General features: G+C 52.2%; 1 protein-coding gene across 1 annotated transcript in view; it reads left to right on the top strand.

Annotated features, from left to right (window-relative positions):
• FAM83F (family with sequence similarity 83 member F) overlaps positions 1-18,473 on the top strand; it is a 30,598-nt gene continuing 12,125 nt past the window's right edge. The window contains exons 1-3 of the mRNA XM_006174719.3: positions 1-575; positions 16,766-16,933; positions 17,436-17,557. Coding sequence (XP_006174781.2) covers positions 87-575; positions 16,766-16,933; positions 17,436-17,557 — 779 coding nt within the window. The 5' untranslated portion in view covers positions 1-86. The remainder of the gene's footprint in view (positions 576-16,765; positions 16,934-17,435; positions 17,558-18,473) is intronic.

Raw genomic sequence — 18,473 nt, forward strand, 5'->3', positions numbered from 1 at the left:
AGGTGCCCCGCCCCTCGACGGCTCCAGGTGCGGCGGTGGGACCGGGGCCGCGGCCGGGCCGGGGCCGGGGCCGGGGCCGGGGCGCCATGGCCGAGTCCCAGCTGAGCTGCCTGGACGAGGCGCACGTGAACGAGAGGGTGACCGAGGCGCAGGCCGCCTTCTACTACTGCGAGCGGCGGCGGGCCGCGCTGGAGGCGCTGCTGGGCGGCGGCGAGCAGGCCTACCGCGAGCGGGTCAAGAAGGAGCGGCTGCGGGACTTCCTCTCCAGCCAGGAGCGGCAGGCCCTCCGCGCCGCCTGGATTCCCTACGAGGACGTCGCCGCCGCCGCCGCCGCCCGGGGCAAGAGCAAGGCCAAAGCCAAAGCCCCGGCGCAGGCCCCGGCCGAGCCCGGCGAGTCCCTGGCCTACTGGCCCGACCGCTCCGACACCGAGGTGCCCCCCCTGGACTTGGGCTGGACCGACGCGGGATACTACCGCGGCGTGAGCCGCGTCACCCTCTTCACTCACCCCCCCAAGGAGGATAAGGCGCCGCACCTCAAGCAGGTGGTCAGGCAGATGATCCAACAGGCCCAGAAGGTAGGACCCCCACCCCGCACACGGGTAGGAACCCCCTCGCCCGGCCCCTTGGACCAGGGCCCGCCTTGGAGGCAAGGCCTGGGGCAGGCTGCCCTGACCACCCTCTGGAAAGTGGGCCCAGAACCCTCCCTTCCGTCGTGGGAGGCCGGGCCCCTAGAGAGCATGCATGTGATCGTATTTGGCAAATTACAAGATGCTGGACACTTGCTTGTCATCATTATTACAGTGTCTTTAGGCGCTGGCTTTCCTCTGCTCTGTGATTCTACTTCCCTGTCCAGTTTCTCTCCCCAGGGAAGAGTCAGGGCTGTGGAGCCCTGTGGTAAAATGGGCCACTCAGAGGTCTTGATAATAACCTATGTGCTCAGGGAGTTACAAAACATCCCTGGCCTTTTCCTCCTTTGATCTTCAGTCAGCCCCAGGAAGTGCGGTGTGGCACCTCACCCCTACCCCAGCCATGCTGCTCTTAGGAGGCCCCCCCAGAGTCACCACTGGTGTGGCCCCTGGCATTCACACCCACTCTGGGCCCAGTGCTAGAGCTCAAGCAGCCTGGAATGAATGAAGGAATGTATTTTGAGCACCAACTATGGGCCTGGCTCTGTGCAGGCACTTTGACAAGGCTGGTCCCTGACTCAGCAGGTCAGGAAAAAGCTCCTACCTCTCAAGTCTACTCTGCCAGGGACTGAAAGGAGGGGATGTTTCCAGGGTGGCTGGTTAGAAAACTGGTGGGGCCGGTAGTTTGTAGGGGAGGAAGAAGATTTTAATCTTCTGGGTAGGGTACCTGGGTAGGGCTTCCAGACAAAATATAGGATGCCCTGTTAAATTTGAATTTCAGATAAACAACGACAAGTATTTTAGTATTATGCAATATAACTCAAATACTGCATGGGACATACTGATGCTAAAAAGTTACTGTTTATTTGAAATTCAGATTTAATGGGGGCATTCTGTATTTTTATTTGCTAAATCTGACTCCCCTATACTGAGATTTGTTAAGGAACATCGGCAGCCTTTGGTGCAGGTGGTTGGCGAGACTAATTGCCAGAAGGAAGGGTTAACTTCCCTGTCCATGTTTCCACTCTCCCTCTCTAAGGAATCCCAGCTTGGCTGCCGGAGCTTTCTTTGTATATTGCCTTCTGCAAAAGAGAAAGGCACGTTTGAGCAGAGGAGGAGGAAGGATGTGGGTGACAATACCATGCAGCAGGCTGCAGCTGGGGTCAGGGGTCAAGTCTTATGATGTAATACTAACAAGCCTTGATTTAGTAGTACTTAATATGTGCCAGCCCCTATGCTAATGATTTACCTGCCTTTTTTTTTTTTTGCTTTTCACAACAACTGAGATGAGTCCTTTCCTTATTTGGGGATTAAGAACAGTTAAGTTACTTGCTGAGCCAGGATTCAAATACCAGAGTCCTTCCTCTTCGCCGCCGTTGTGCTATCTGATGGTGCAGCAGATTGAACCAAGGAGCTTGGGTGGAACTAGCCGGGTCGCAAGCTGGGGTGCAGGCTGTGCACTCCTGTTACAAGAAGGGAGAGATGGGGCCCCACCCCCTGGGGCTTCTGGTCCCATGCAGGATGTCAGGAGTCTCCCATGGAGTGCAATATTCTTCACTGTTTAAATATTTAACAACAGAAACTTTAACATTTGTGAACTGATCCAATACATACATATTAAACCAGTGACTATTTCCTGAATGCCTCCCGTGTACCAAGCACTAGTCATAGGAGGATAAAAGCTGTGGTCTTTGTCCTCCAAGAGTTAACTCAAATGTTGGGGGATGTGCTGGAAGGATAACAGCTTTTGAGGCTGGATGTGCCTAATCTGGGAGGTCTTCCCAGGGGAGGTAAATTGCAGAGTTGAAAAGGGAGAGTGAAGGAAACTGGAATGGGCAGTTTCTCCATGAGAGACTCAGGAGAGAGAGAGATTTTTGCTTCAGAACAGCAAGCAGCTCTGATTCCCAGGAGGAAAGAGCTGTTGTAGTGGCAGCTGAGTACGGGGTGGGACCTGGTGAGGGGGTCCTAAAACTGAGTTCCCCAGGAAGAAGCAGCTTCTGGCCCTGTCTATGCCCAAAACCCCCAGGCCCTCTGGACCCCGAGCCTTAATCGCCGCCACTCACAATTGTGTGGCACCTTCCTCCCAAAGATCCTGTGAAGTCGGCAGGACAAGAAGTTGACCCTGTTTCACAGGTAGGGAAACTGAGGCACAAAGAAGGAAAGGGGCTTGCCCAGAGGTCACGTGATTGGTTATAGACAGACCCAGAAACCTAGCTTCTATTCTAAAGGCTACAGTCTGACCACTGCCTCCCCCCACCCTCCCCCAGCTTGTCCAGCTGGCTGTGACTATTACTCCAGATCCTTCCCCTTCCCTTTTCACCCTGAGGGAGAGCGTTTCCTTTGTCTCCAGGGAGTGTCTGGCTGCTATGAGACAGACCGCTCTGGTTTATGTGCAGAAACACCCCCCTGTCCTGGCTGCGCTGGGGAGCCAGCGTTCTGACATTCGGCCCCGTTTACTTCTGGAGTGGGGTTTTTCCTGCTGTTTCATCTGCTTTAGGTGATCTGCTTATTTAAGTGTCACTGAATGATACTCTTTGCTTAAACTACAGGCAGAAAGGGTGCCTTCAGGGACCCAGAATTTAGGCTGTGACCTGTCCCACACCGGCCAAAAGGATGAGGGGAGGTTACTGTTGCTTGGGCTGCTGTGATTCATGTAACTGCCCAGGGGGTGGGGGGCTTCGGGGGGTGTGGACTTCGGAGCGAAACTGTCCATGTGTGGACTGGGAAATAGTTGGTTCTTATTTACAAGGGCAGAATGAGAGGATCAAACAACTGCAATTTGGAAGGATCATGCATTTGGTCATTGGACAAATATTTTTAGGTTTACTGCGTGCTAAGCACTTCAGTAGAACACAGACACGTAAAACACACCTCTGCTCTTAAATAGCCTAATCTCCTACTGAACCATCATAATACAGGATGACGAGTGCTTGACAGAGGGCGTGACAGGAGGGGAACTAACCCAACCCCTGAGCTGGGTTAGGAGAGGACCTTTGATGCGAGGGCCTGCTGCAGACATGTCTGAACGCAGCAGGAAGGGTGAGGTTGCACCAAGCATCCACCTATCTCTGCACCTGGGCTCCCTCCTGACCGGCAGCATTCAGTTTTGAGGCTGCTTGGTGGGTTTAGAGTGTTGTGTGGGCTTCAGGAACAGAGGAAAAGTTACTGGCCACCTACCTCAAAGACTGACCCTTGGCCCTGCACTCCTGGGACCCACACTCACAGGCACAAGCTCCCCAGCTCTTCATTGCTTCCCCCCCCCACCATTTCCTTTGAGCCTCAATAACCATGTAAGGCAGAGTATTATCTTCTTTTCACAGGGGAGGCCTCTGAGGTCCAAGAGGGTGAATGACTTGTCTTCAGATCAAGGAGATTAAACAGCTTCCCTGGGTCCCTGGTCAGAACTACCAATGACCCCGTGTAGATTATAAACCAACCCAGGTTGGACCAGGCAGCTTTGAGGACGCAGGAGCAGCTCCTCTTTATTCCGGTTGCAGCGGGAAGAGCAAGCCCACCGGGCTGATGGCATGGGGGCCTGGCCCTACCCCACCTCTGCCTGTCCATGGTTGGTCCCTTTCCTTCAGGGCCTGGCTCAGATGCCACCTCTTCCTTAGCACTTTTATCAAATTTTCAATCCAAAAGTGATTGATATGGCTCCTTGTTTGTGGCACCTGTGGGCCCGGCACACAGCTCAGTTTTGGAGAGCCCGTTTTGTCCTCAGGGACTAGCAGCTTTGGAAGAGCTGAGACTCCCTCTTTTACCTCTCCATCGTCTTTGTAGGGCCCCAGTGGTCACAGGTGATCAATGATTTGTTTAAACAATTGGTAATTGTCTCCTCTTGGCCACCCACCCCTCTCCATCCCCCCTAGGGAAGCAAGTGTCTGGAGAATTCCCCAGCTGAACTGCACATTACTCCTTTAATCCCCAATGGAACAAGCTGTCTGGCAGCAGAAACAAGAAGGCTCTAAGTTGGGAGTTGCGGGGGATGGGCAAAGGGCTTTGGGGAAAGACTCCAGAGCAGGAGGCATGGTTGGCCAGGTTAGCAGCCTTAGTTAGAGGTCGAGGCACCTGATGGGGGTGAACAGCTGGGTACATGTGGTCAGGGAGTGTGACCCTGGAACCAGTGAAGTCTTGGAGATGCTGACTCACTTCACCAGCTTGGTGCTCAGCTTGGCAGGTGGCAGCCTTTGCCACTGAGTAGAGCTCACTGTCTTCCCTGTTGGCCTCAAATACAACCAGAAAACAGTACCCAGTACCTCCTTTGTACCAGGCACCGTGCTAGGCACTGAGATATGGACATGAAGCAGAAACGAAAAAAAGAGAGAGAGAGAGAAGAAACAAAAGACAGTTTACTTAACATGATTTTTTTTTTAATGTTACTGGTTTGTGAAATCTGAGTCTGGTGATACGTTCACTAGTCACCTCGCTGCCTTGTCTGAGAGCTGGTCCCAACTCTCGCCTTGCTCCTAACACCTTTCCCCGTTCTCCCTTCCTGTGTCAGAGGCTTTATCTAGAGCTTTGGAGCTGCCTTCTAAAAGCCTGGCTCTGATGTGCAGAGGAAGAGGAGGCCTCTCAGGGCAGCCCATGACCTGTGGGTCTGACACACTGTCCCCTGCCTAACCCTTCTTCCCTCAACAAGTGACCATTCCTCACGGGCTTTATTCCCAAGGTACAGGGCAGTTCCAGAGTCCTTGTCCCCTTGGTGCTGGCAGATAATGATGCAGCCGCAGTTCCAGGAACTGAGCACTTCCCAACCCTTCCAGGATCTTGCCTGGGCCCATCCCGGCGCCCCTGCCAAGCCCTGGATGCTTTGCTTTTTGGATTCTGAGTCTCTCTCCTTTATACTTAATCACTGATCAGCAGCTGGGATTTCTGAGCAATGGAGACCCACCTTCACGCCAAGGACAGGGAACGGGCTCTAGAGTTGAGGGTTGAGGGTCTTGGTTTCTCTCCTGATCTGGCCACTTACTGGTTGTGTTCCCTTGAGTAAATCCCTTCCTTTTCTGGGACTCCCGACCTGCAGAATTGGAAGATGAGACCTAGATTTCCAGATGGTTTTGAAAAACAAGGAAGAAACTGTGTGTGAAAGCTAAGGATACTGAGAAAGTATTGTACGAATATCAACTGTCCTGGAAAAGAACTGCTGGCTTCTCTGTCTTCTCTCGGGGCAGGGAGGGAGGTGTGGCTGAATTTCTCCCAGGACACGGGGGTGCTGCACCAGGAGAGCAGAGCTAGGACAGTTAGGGTTGCTTCTCATCGTTCAGGTTGGAGGCCCATGCAGGTGTGTTTCCTGTTTCCTCCTTTGAGTGAGAGAGGAGCAGCACCAACTGCCCTTCCCTCCCTCCCACCCCACCACCACCCACCCTGCCCCTCATTTATCTGCTGGCCTTGATTTGATAGAGGCTGTTTGTCAGGGTGCCTCTCTGTTCTCCCGCTGTCTGCCGGGCTGTGGCAACCAAATCCTTAGCCAAGGATCTGGCATGGGCAGAGGCAGGAAGGAAAACACAGAGGCTCCCCAGTTCTTAAACCGGGGATCCCCGAGGGTGTTCCCCTCGCATAGTCGTCAGAAGGGCCTCACTGGCTGTGCAGGGCCAGCTCAAAGAGCCCGAGGACAGTCAGGAAAGAGTCCTCAGGAACTAAAGCTTGTGCAGGTGGGCGGTGGGGCACCAGGGTTGGGGGCAGGGATAGGGGGCAGGCTGTGTTTCTGTCTTTGGAGAAGGAGGTTGAGGCTTGGTTCCTCTGAAATCTGATACTTTAGGCCCCTGAAACTCTGAGGATGGGTGTTTCCCAGGGAGTTCAAAAGTAGAAGATGGGGCCTCAGTAAAGAGATGTCTTCTTCATGACACCCTCTTGGTTTCATGGTAGCATAGCCAGGTTTGTTGGGCAGTGGTCTCAGGAAGCCAGGCTACGGCCCCATCCCTCCAGGTTCACCTCCCTCAGAATGCTGCCTCACTGCTTCACCGAGGCTGGTGGCCAGCTCCGTCCCCCCTTCTCAGAGTGTACAAGGCAGAGCCTGTACTGGGGACAGGCTTCCAGGCTTCCAAGTGGGCAGAGGGGAGCAGGGCAGCAGGGCAGAGGACCGACAAGCAGGGGTGGGTCCCAGCTGACCGCCTGCCTCTGCTCCTGGCACTGTCTTGACCACCCCTACCCCAGGCTGAGTCACCCTAATGAGCCGTGCTCCTCCCCCTCCCACCCCAGGGGCCAAGACCAGTCAGAAGATGCTCTGCTGCCTCCCCCAGTTTTCCTTTTCCTTTTCTGAAATACTTGGAGTCTGTGGACTTGCTAATGATCCCAGGATCTGAGCCCTGAAAAAGAGCCTATGACTTTTCTAGTTAGTGCTCTCCCTGGCCTGAGCATCTGACGATCTGTGAAGGAGTCACAGCACACCTTGCATGGTGGTCATTCTGTCAGCCCCTAGGTAACGGGGCATGTGGGAGGCTCCAGATAAATGCCCTTACTGTTCTGTTTTTTCACAGTGAGTCAGCAGAAGGTGGGGTGGGAGCGGGACCAGGGCTCTTCACCTTTCTGTGGGTCTGTGAGGACCTGAATGTCCTTGAAGACTCCCTGTCCCAGGAGGATTCCCAGACGGCTTGGAGCTTCCCCACATTTGCTCATTCACTCAACATGCTTCACTGAGGACCTCCTATGTGCCAGGTTTCAGAAACAGACAGATGAGTAAAATGTGGACCCTGAACCTTAAATCCCAATAGGGGAGATGAAAAGAAAATTTACTGCAGTACAGGTGGGGGGAGGGGGTGATAGCCATTGCTTGTTGAGCACTTAAATACCAGACCATGCTCGCCCTTTTTAAATATATTATTTCATTTAATTTTCACAACAGTCCAGGAACTTTCCATTTTAAGATGCTAAGGTCACACGGCGGATACCTAGTGGAGATGGGTGGGAACTGGGGTTGAGTCTGATTCCCACTGAGCTCCAGGGTACAGAGGCCTCCTGGGAGTTGACAGCAGAAGCCAGTATGGAAGGGAGGGCGGAAGAGGGTGGGGAGGGGGCAGGAGAGGGCGCAGATGTGCAGGGCCAGAGGCCTGGGAGTGCACAGATTCACACTAGTCCCATCACCCCAGTGCCCTCCTCACCGCCTTCACCAACTGCATCACTCCCCGCACCCTCCCTCCACTTGCCTTTCTGGGGAAGCCCTCCCAGGTAGCATCACCTGGCAGTGGCCACCAGGTTGTCCTTGCAGCTTCTCAGAACCTTCCAGGCTAACGGCCAACTCCAGTTGTCTTGCCCTGATGGATCAATCAAGAAATACCTCGAAGGTACTTCTTGAGTCCTGCGTTACTCTGACCACATATTGTATGGTGCTCCCAGCTCCGGGCCAGTAACCCAAACCAGCAGCTGGTCCTAAAAATCATCTCTGTATTGTCATTGGGTGGTAGTTTTTTTTTTTTTTTTTAAGCAGCTGATTTATCTTCCTAATTATGTTTAGCTTTAAGCTAATGTTAAAATGAGCTTGCATTGGATAATTTTCACTAATTAACACCAACTTAGTGCAGGGGACGTCATCCCAGAAGCATGCCGTGGGGCAGGGAAAAGCTGGCCCAGGATCTTAGACAGAATTGCTCTGCTTACTCCCTGGCAGATCACATACGGTTCTTCACAGCGGAATTTGTTGACCTTGCTCACATGGGTTCTCCTTCTCGGGAGAGCCAGCCTGAGTCTGCCTTTGTATCATCCCCTTCACAAGCCTCGTTTGGGGTATGGGTGTCATCAGGGTTAGATGGACAGGGAGTCAGCCCCAGGGTGCACAGCAGGGAGACACGACCCGCAGGCTCGGGGACAGAGCTGGCGCAGAGGCTGAGGAGTTTGGGAGAGGAAGTGGCCTGGCTGGTGGAATTGGGCGCCAGTGGCTGCTAGTGCGTCTGACGAGGGAGCCTGGTGTTTAATGATGTCTAATTAGTGAGCCTGGAACAATGTAACATGGCCACAGACAGCTGGGAAGCCTCAGCCACAAAGAGCAGAGGCCCGGCTGGTAGGCTAGGGCAGCTTGGCTTCCAGGCAGAGAATAAGACCCTGTGGTCTTGGCACTGGCCCAGACTGCTTCTTCAGCCCCCCAAGGGGAGCCCCCTACTGCAGAGGAGCTCTGTTTACACGTTGACTGCGTGTCAGGCCCTGTGCAGGAAGGCTCGTCAGGTCCCTGTTCCCGCCACCATGTGCTCAGACAGACACAGGCCTGAGGAGACACACCTCCTGGGAAGGGCACACACTGCCCTGGGGGCTGGGGACCGAGAATGGGCCTGGGACAGCCTGGGGAGAGTGAAACCAGGACCTCAACAAGGAAAGGGCGTTCCCACCGCAACAGGGAGAAGGTGATGACAGTGTGAGTTATGGCACCAGGGCGGGAGCCTGCCAGGTATGTTTGGAGAACAGAGTAACCTGTTGTGGTGAGAGTTTATCTTCTGGGAGGGAGTGGGTTGGAAGCACACAGAGGGTCTTCAGCTAAGCTGAAGTTGAGGACTGAGTGAGTGAGCAGAGGAACAGCATGGTTAGGGTCCGGTTATTGGCTCCATTTGCCAACAAGGCGCACGACCAGGACTGAGTAAGCTTGTCTCCCCCGAAGCTGACACTGGGCGCCAACTGTGTGCCGGGCACGGTCAGGGAGGAAGCGCACTCCTGAGCCGTCAGAGGCGGGCCCCGCACTGGGTGCTATCCAGGCATCACTGCGTTTCTCTGCATCCTCACAAGAACCATGAGATGGCCTCACCGTACATGTAGAGTTCCTGGGGGTCAAGGAACACCCACAGTGTCACTGCCTCTTGGGATCTCTGACCCCAAGTCTGCTTCCTTCCTATGGTATACTCTCGAACTGTGAGGATTTGGCAAAATGAATCTGGAGCCCAGAGGTAGGTGGGGACAGGCCCAGGCCTTGTTCATGGGTGTCCCCCAGGGGGCCCTGAAGACCTCCGCTCCTTGGCTCTCCTCTCCTTCTACCCTAGGGGGCATAAATGGAAAGCTTAAGTCAGTCTTTCTTGTTCAGTTGTTCACATCCCACCGGTGCAGACACTGGATGGGGCCTATTGCAGCCTTGATGACAAAAGAAAGTCTGTGGTGTATCTGGAGCACGGGGCACCCCTGTCCTCCAGCAGCAGCTTTCTGTGCTTGGTGGTGGCTGTGCTAGTTGGGTCCCGAGCCCACCCGGAGGTGCTCTCCCCTCAGGAGCAGTTATCTTAGTGGTGCATTCCCGCCAGCATCGCTCAATGGACGGTGCATTGTGCAGACTTCCTTACCGTTCCCTTAATTGAGCTGCCCTTCCCCTCAATTAGGTCAGGTTTTGACCTTGGAAGTGTAGTGTTGCCTGGGCTTTAATCATCACCCAGGGCCATGCCTGCTGGGCATGGCATCAAGCGAAGGAAAACATCTCCACCTTGACATCTGTCTGCAGCCATGGGCAGCTCTGCGCTACTGGCTCCCAGGGGGCATGGTGACCCCGCACTGGCCTGGCTGGCTCATCCCTCTCGCCTCTGCCTCTGAGTGAGGCCCCCGTGTTCTGGTTTCCGTCTCTGAGAAGAGAAGAGGGCGCTGGCCACAGCTCACAGCAGGCCCGCACCATGTTCCTGCATGGCCTGCACTATCTCATTTACAACTCAGGACAACCCTGTGAGGAGAGTGCCTGCCCATTTTCAAATGAGGAAACTGAGGCTTAGGTTCAGTGACTCACTCAAGGCCACACAACCAGTGACATTTTCTACTTCCAGACAGCGTATTCTCTTCTAAACGCTGGCCATTACTCAAAGTGTGATCCATCTACCACCAGCGTTCAGATCATATGAGGGGTAGGGTGTTGTTCAAATGCGTTTTCACAGACCTGCTGAATCAGCACCTTGGAGGCTGGGGCCCTGGAATCTGCACATTCAAGAAGCAAAGCCCACCCCAGACCGCCCCAGCCCAGCCCACGTGGTTCTCTATATGCTCAATTTGGACAAACACTGCCCTGTAGGCTTTGCTCGCCCTCTCTGGGGAGATCAGAGAAGGTGATTCCACCGTCGGGGATGTCTGCGCCGGACACTGGCTGGCCCACCCAGCACTCCCCTCCTTGGGAAAAGAATGGACTTCTCTCTCATCCCCTGGGCTGCCAGACAGATGGCCCTTCTGGGAGGCAGCCACTGACCAGTCTGCCCCGCTGCTGCCCTCCCTACCCCTCCCACCCCAAGGGCCCTCAGGGCTGTAGGCATGGGCAATTGGCCCCATTCACCTTGCAGCCAGAGAGTTTAATGGCCCATCATAACCACACAGCTTTCTCATGGGATTTCATGGGTCTGATCTCATCTGAACCTCCCAACAGCCCTGGGAGGCAGGCAGAGCAGGCAGCAGAAGTGAAAGTTGGGCCCTGGGCTCACATGGGCATCAGTGGGAAAGTGGGGACTGGAACTGCCCTTGTGCCCCGGTGGGCTCCCTTCCCTCCATCCCCAGGGAAAAGTGACCATCACCAGCACACCCCTGCAAGGAGCATGCTTGGCCTGTGGCCTCTTGTTTCCCACCACGGAGCTGAGCAAGCTGGGGGCTACAGCAGCCATGCCCACCCCAGTGCCGAGGCTCCAGTCCACAGAGCTGGGGACGCCAGGGAGGGAGAGGGTGGTACTGTCCAGCTCTCCTAACGCATCCTGGCTTTGTGTGACCGGAGATGCCCTGGGTCCTAGCCAGAGCAGGTATCCCTAGAGGCTACCATTACCACACCTTCTGGGGGTGACAGCTCTAGACTGGAGGCAGAAGCCCAGGCTTTACTCCCCCCTATGCTCAGACCCACCTGGGTAACTTCACCTCAGGGCTGGGCTCTAGCTGTTACATTTCCTCTCAGCCCTCAGGTTCTGCACATCTGGAATGTCCTTCAGGGCAGGGGCGGAGTACAGAGAGGCAGCCTGTACCCTGCCCGTGGGCCGGCCGGCCGAGGGCCTTTGTGGGGCTGACCTGCAGCCCATGCTCCGCTTACTGGCTTGCGTCCCATCACAGCAAAGACGGGCACCCTTCTGTCATCTGCACAGTGCTGGCTGAAACTGCTAGTGGCAGCCCTGCCTCCTGGCCTGGTGTCCTTGGTGGAGACTTCTACCCCTTGGTTAAATACTGTCCTCACTTGTGTTGGCTGCTCCTTCAAAACCCTGGGTGGTGGAGCGGAGGCAGGCCAGATTTTGGCTCCGGCACTCAGGCAACAGTCCTGAAAGGTGCCACTTCTTTTCCCTTCTCCATGCCCTTGAGGAAGAACTTCAGCTCTGCCTTCCAGCAAGATGATCTAACCCAGAATCTTGCTCAGCATTTTTTTTTTCCCCTTCTCTACCACAGTGTCTTGTCACTAATGAAATAAAAGAGATAACTACGCAGCTACATCTGCATCCCACAAATAAGACAGTAGACACGAAATAACCTCCCTTGAGTCATTCACTCCACAAACATGGAGAAATGACTTCTTTCGAGTGGAGATGTCCCCTGAAGGTGGAGATTCTGAGAGAAATCAGGTGGCCTGTGCCATCCAGGAGCCCCCAGCCTAGTAAGGGACAGCCATCCAGCAGATGTTACAATAAAATGTCAAGGAACTCTGCTATTTGCCCGGAACACAATGTGGGCAGTAAGCAGGGAGTGGTGAACATTATTGGGTGGGGAGAAGTTCAGGAAATTCTTGGCTGAGTCTTGAAAGATGCACTGATATTTCCCCGGGGATGGAAGGGGTTGGAACAGAAGAAACTGCCTAAGTGTAGTGGTTCTCAAAGGGGTTGGGTGGGGGTGCAATGCAGCTTTGCCCCCAGGAGACATTTATCAATGTCTACAGACATTTTTGATCATCACCACTTGGGGTGATGCTACAGGCATGCTGCTGAACATCCTGCAGTGTACAGGACAGCCCCCTGCAACAAGAAAGACTGTCCCCAGTAAGTCAGTGGTGCCAGAGTAGAGAAACCCTGTATTAGTGAAACTGCAGGTCACCCTGAGTGGCTGAAAACAAGGGTCAGATGTGAGGTGGCCCAAGATGAAGCTAGAGATGAGGAAAGGATCCAGTATAAGGCCCTTCAATGCCAAGTTTAGGAGTCTAGCTGTGGCACCCACTGGATCACCAGTCTGTTGTTTTGGGGGGTAAATCACAGATAAAGAATTGGAGCACAGAGATGGAGGAGAGAGACACTAGTTAGGAAGCTATTCCAGAGGTTCAGTAAGAAATGAGGGGGGCCTGAGTGAGGGCAGCAGTGCAGTGGGAACAGAAAGGAGTTGACCCAGAGAAGGTGCACGGAGGAGGTAAAACCTGCTGGACTTGGGGTTGATGGGATATGCTCAGCGGGGAGGAGGAGGCCAGTAGACTCTGGCTTCTGGCCAGAGTCACCCAGAGGATGTTGGTTTTGGAAGTGCCTGCAGGGCAGGCTGGTGAGCATGGCTCTGGGACGTGGGGACCCAGCAGTGCAGTGGCCACCAGTCTGGGCCATCCAGACACACAAGTGCCAGCCTCCGGCTGTCGTGAACAGAGCCACCACAGAGTGCCTGGGGAAGGTGGAGTCCTTCTCGTTATATTTTGTTAACCTAATGGTAACGAAGGAGTCCAGGAAGAGAATCTGAAAATCTGGCAGTTTAATTAAAGGTAAATGGCAGATGGAGGGGAATTCTGAGGCTCCCTAACCCACCATGCTCCCCCACCCCACCACTGAGGCTGGATATCAAAGGAGGAGACGCCAAGCTAACCAGAAACCTGATGAGAAGTATTACAGCATCAGAGCCACTTTGCCAGCACCTGCGACAGCTTCTAAAAACTCCTGCCACCTTGAATTAACCTCTCTCCCCAGGTGTGCACTTCAGTGGGTGACCAGGTAAAGGATGCTGGGAGCCTGCCAGGAGGAGCCCGTGCTTTTCTCCTGACGGAATCCGGCTCCCCGGGTTCTGTGCCTGTGACGTCCCTCTTTGAAAACCCGATTTTCCATTTATGCCTTGAAGTTAGGTTTGGCTTGGAGGATCATGTGTCACATTAAACACCGGAGCAGAGGGAGTGGGGCTGATTTTCCTGGGCCGGATGCCGTGGATCCGAATGTCAAGCAGGGCCTCAGAGACCAAAGCGGAGGGTAATTATCACCTCTCCTCCACAACAAGATTGCAGGAGTCAGCGAGCAATTGATTTTTTTCCTACTACAGATATTTCACCACTTAATTGGTAGTGACACAGATGGCTGGCTCTCACCAGGGCGCCACAGACCAAACCTCCCAAAAGCAGGGCCCCCAGGGACATCTCTCCCTCTAGTCTGATCTCTCAGAGCACATCCTCCGTCACATGGGGGTGAAGGCAGGCTGACTCCTTGCTCATCTTTTCAATTAAAAAACAAAAGCGAGAGTGTATCCAGAAACACTTTCCTGAGCCAGTTCAAGCCCTCCCCAGCGATGGATTGTGAGTCAGCTTTGAGCTGCACACTGCAGAGAGTCTGGGAATGAGCAAACAGTGACTCTGGCCTCAAGCAGCACTTAGAGATAAGGTATCAGGAGCCCTACAAGTTGGCGGAAGCTGTATTCTGCTGGAATGAAGCCTGCAGTGTCTTGTTAGAACCCTCCATGATCCAGCCCCACCCCATGGTACTTACCTGACACCTACCCTGACCTGTTCAGGCCGGCTGTTGTCTGTTGTTTGTTTTGGACCTCAAGTGCCGAGCTGACTGTGAGCCTCATGTCGTGGTCCACTGTCATCGGTCCAGGGAAGGCCCCTCTTACTTTACTCTCTCCTTCCCTCCCATTCCTCTCTCATTCCTTAAGCAGCCCCTTCATGTATTCACTGTATGTCCTTGAACATGTCTGTATCCTTGAAAAGCATGCAGAGTTATTGTACTTAGTGTGTTTTTATTTACATAAATAGTATTGGGCTGTAGACCTCATTCTCTAACATTTTAAGTCGAACTATCCATTTTAAAAAGAACTCTCCAAGTTCCGCCCATGGAACTAGTTCATTGCTTCTGTCTACTGCAAAGTCCTCTGTCATGTACACCCCTCGCATTTTCCTCACTCATTCTTCTAGAGATGGACATCTAAGTTGTTGCCAACTCCTTGTTATCCCAAGGAAGGCTACAGTGATTATCTTTGTTCCTGCCCCTTGTAGACCTGTGCAAAGATCCAAAGGTTCCCTGGTTGTAGGTGTACAGACCCTGAAATCCATGAAGCCCTATCCTTTGCTCTGAGAAATAACTGCACCAGCGTTCCCTCCCACCGGCAGTGAATGAGGGTTCCCCTTTACTCACATGCAGCATTTAGGATTATCCAACTTTCTAGTTTTTAGTTAATGTTATAGTTGTAAAGTGGTATCTCTCTTTTATCTCTTTGCTCTAATTTGAATTTTTCTGACTACTAATGAGGACTGCTTCTCTTTATATACTTATTAGCCCTTCAGGTGTCTCCACTAGGAATTGCCTATCCATATCCTTTGTCCATTTTTCTGATTAGTTTCCTATTTTCTAGCTGATTTGCAGGGACCCATTGTATATTATTAATTCCTTTTGGTTGTAGACATTGCAAATATTGTCTCCCTATCACCTGTCAGTTACCTTTGTCTATTGACATCTTTCTTTAAACGGAAAATCCCTAATTTGTCAAATGCATCTTTTAAAGTTTTATTTACCTTATGATTCATGCTTTTGGAAACTTAAGAAATCCTTTCTTACTTATGTTATGAAGATATTTTCTTACATTTCATGAATTCCTTTATTGTGTCTTCCACATTTAGGCATATAGCCTGCCTGAAATTCACCTTTATATATGGTGTGAGGTAGGGATCCATTTTATTTTTCTCTGTTTAGTATGCCAATTTTCCTAACAGCATCTACCAAACAGTATCCTTTCTCTACTAAGTTGTAATTCTATCTCTATTAGACTTAAGGTTTATGAGTGTGTGTAGGTACCTGTATATTTCTGGTCTCTCCTTTCTGTTGCATGGTCTATTTGTCAGTTGCTACCTCACGGTTCTTATTAATTTGGCTCTGCAGTATGTCTTACTGTCTAGTAGGCAGGTGTCCCCTTTTAGCTTTTCTTTTTCAAAACTGACTTAGCTATTCTGGATCTTCGTTCTTCCTCACATCTTAGAAATATTTGAGCTCCTCAAAAACTTCTACTGAACTTTCATTGGAATTGCATTGGATTTTATTAATATGAGGAGAATTGGATTTTTAAAACATGAAATCATTTAATCCATGAACATGATTTATCTCTTCACTTATTCACATATTTTAACTGTCCTTTAATAGAATTTTCTAAATTTCTCCATAAAGGTATTAGTTCCTAAATATTACATGTTTAAGTTGTAATTTTGAATGGATTTTATTTTTTTTCTTAATTGATTACTGTTGTAGTAAAAGAATGCTATTCGTTTTTGTAAATTTTGCTTGTATTTGGCAATCTTGCCAAATTCTATTAATCACGCCATTTCCTCTGCATCATGGGCACAGTGCTTGGGCCCAACAAGAAAATCTTGCCACTGGAGCAGGAGGTTTGTGTAGGAAAACAGAGGAAGCTAAGATCAAAAAAGCAGCTCTGTGTCAGGCTGTAGAAGACCTTGCCTTCCAGGATGGATAATCAAGACTGGCTTTTGGAAATTAAGGGTCCTGGGACTTTGATTTGAGAATAGAGTGGGATGGCCTGGACACCTGGAGGCCGGGGGAGCCTGAGCTGCCTGGAACTCTGCCCCGATCTGTTCTCCCGGAAGCACGGGGCTTTGCACAGCTGCAGGGAGATCAAAGTACAGAAAAAGTGGTATCTGAGCAGATCTGCAGGTTGTGGAAATCAGGTTGTGTTCCATGCATCTCAGGGATTGTGTCTTCTTGATGCAAAGGTAGCAGGACCAACCTTCCTCAGCCTCCTAGATCTCCCCTAATACAGCTTCTGGTGAGCTGCTGGAAGATCCCCAGGGTGGGTGGTGGGGCTTTGTCAAGGATGAAGTGCAAGCAGCATGGCCTGCGTCCTCTGCACCACCTTCATTCACCAGAGCAGAGAGCCCATCTCCTGGGCTCAGATGTGCTCAGAGGTGGATGGGGATATGCAAAACCCAGGAGTGGTGCAGATGGCATTTTTGACTCTTGGCCACCACTTACCCAGCCCAGCTGGTCCTCTGTGGGCCGTGGCATGATTCTGTAGGTGTGTGGTCACCACATGCCTCACTGGTGCCCTTCTCTGTCCAGGTCATAGCTGTGGTCATGGACCTCTTCACTGATGGCGAGATCTTCCAAGACATTGTGGATGCTGCCTCTAAGCGCCGGGTACCAGTGTACATCATCCTAGACGAGGCAGGCGTGAAGTACTTCCTGGAGATGTGTCAGGACCTGGAGCTTGCTGACTTCCGTATTCGGGTAAGTTGTACCAACCCGGGGTGGGGAGAGGGGTGGGGCGACGGAAATGGGACAAGACTGCCTCTGCCTCCTCCCCCAGTACTGGGGCCCAGGTGAACAGCACTCTCAACCCCTTTCCTTCTGTCTAAAATCTCGCCTTGTGAACTGATAACCCCCAATTACATGCCCAGCTTACCTCTTATCCCAAGGCTGCCAAGGCTAAGGAGGCAGGTCTAGCCCAGCTCTGAGTGCTCACCCTGCAGAGTCACTGTCAGAGTTAAAGGTAGGCTGTGTTTCTCTTCTGAGGAGCTTTGGGAGCAGACAGGGGCCACCCTGGGCCTGTCTATGCCCAAAGAAAGATCTGCTGACTCCTCAGGCCGTAGGAAGCAGAGTCAAGTACAAACAGGAGCCAGTAGGCAGGGTCCTCTGGACAAGAGGGCTCCTCCTCTGCCCAAGCAGAGACTCGGCTCAGAGCTGCTAGGCCCCCAGCCTTAGTGACAGTGCCTTCTCCTCTCCTCAACAGAACATCCGTGTCCGCTCTGTGACAGGTGTTGGCTTCTACATGCCCATGGGGAAGATCAAGGGGACCCTGTCATCCAAGTTCCTAATGGTGGATGGTGAAAAAGTAGCCACTGGATCCTACAGGTGAGTTGAGGCAGGTCAGAGAAGGACCCGGGAGGCCTTTGTGCATGGTCATCAGTAAATGAATCATGCTCAGAAAACTGCTGGACTAGAGCCTCCAGTCACGAGTTTAAGAGCTGTTGTCTGTTCTGACAGCAAAGAAGAGCCTCCTGGCCAATCCCTTCCCTCAAACTCTCTGGCTAATGGATTATTCGAGAAAGAGGGTCAACTCTTGCTAGGCATTAAGCACTGCCTGCCTTTCAGGGTCCGCAGCAACGGGTTGCATTTTGAGGCTGGTTGCTAGGTGGGGCAAGCAGGAAGCAGAATGGACCAGATCTGGGAAAGAGTGTGAGGGTGTGGCGTGGAGGGAACGTCTCCTGAATTCTGATTCAGAAGTAAATTACCAGGAACATGAGAGATAATATCTGTGCAGTCTCTGCCCTATAAGTAACTTAAAATCTGGGTGAGGAAAGGAAACCCGGGCACATGAAACAAGCAGTAAATGGCCTAAGTCCTCCTCCATGATTAAAGTATAGGGTTTTGCAGATACTGAGTGCTCTAAAATTTCAGACAAGAACCAGTAAGGGATAGAAGGCTATTAACAATCGTTGCAGCTGCAATTGCTACTTATTAAATGTATGTTGTGCCAGGTACTGAGCAAAACGTCTTATTCACATTATTTGACTTGAGCCTCACAGCAACTCTGTGACTGCACACCTTACGAGCCCCATTTTACAAGGCACACAGGGCAGAAACCAGGTTTGCATCCAGGCTTGACTTCTCTTGGCCTTGCTCTGCACTCACTGCCTGCTTTCTGCATTCGAGGCCAGGACCTGGACAAAAAGGTTGATTCAGATATGTGGGAGGATTGCACCCCAGCGTGAAGGCAGCAAGGCATCTGGCCCCAGTGAGGAAACCAGTGGGCAGGGCACTGGGGTGT

Source organism: Camelus ferus, chromosome 12 (assembly GCF_009834535.1).
Source record: "Camelus ferus isolate YT-003-E chromosome 12, BCGSAC_Cfer_1.0, whole genome shotgun sequence".
Taxonomy (NCBI): Eukaryota; Metazoa; Chordata; class Mammalia; order Artiodactyla; family Camelidae; genus Camelus; species Camelus ferus.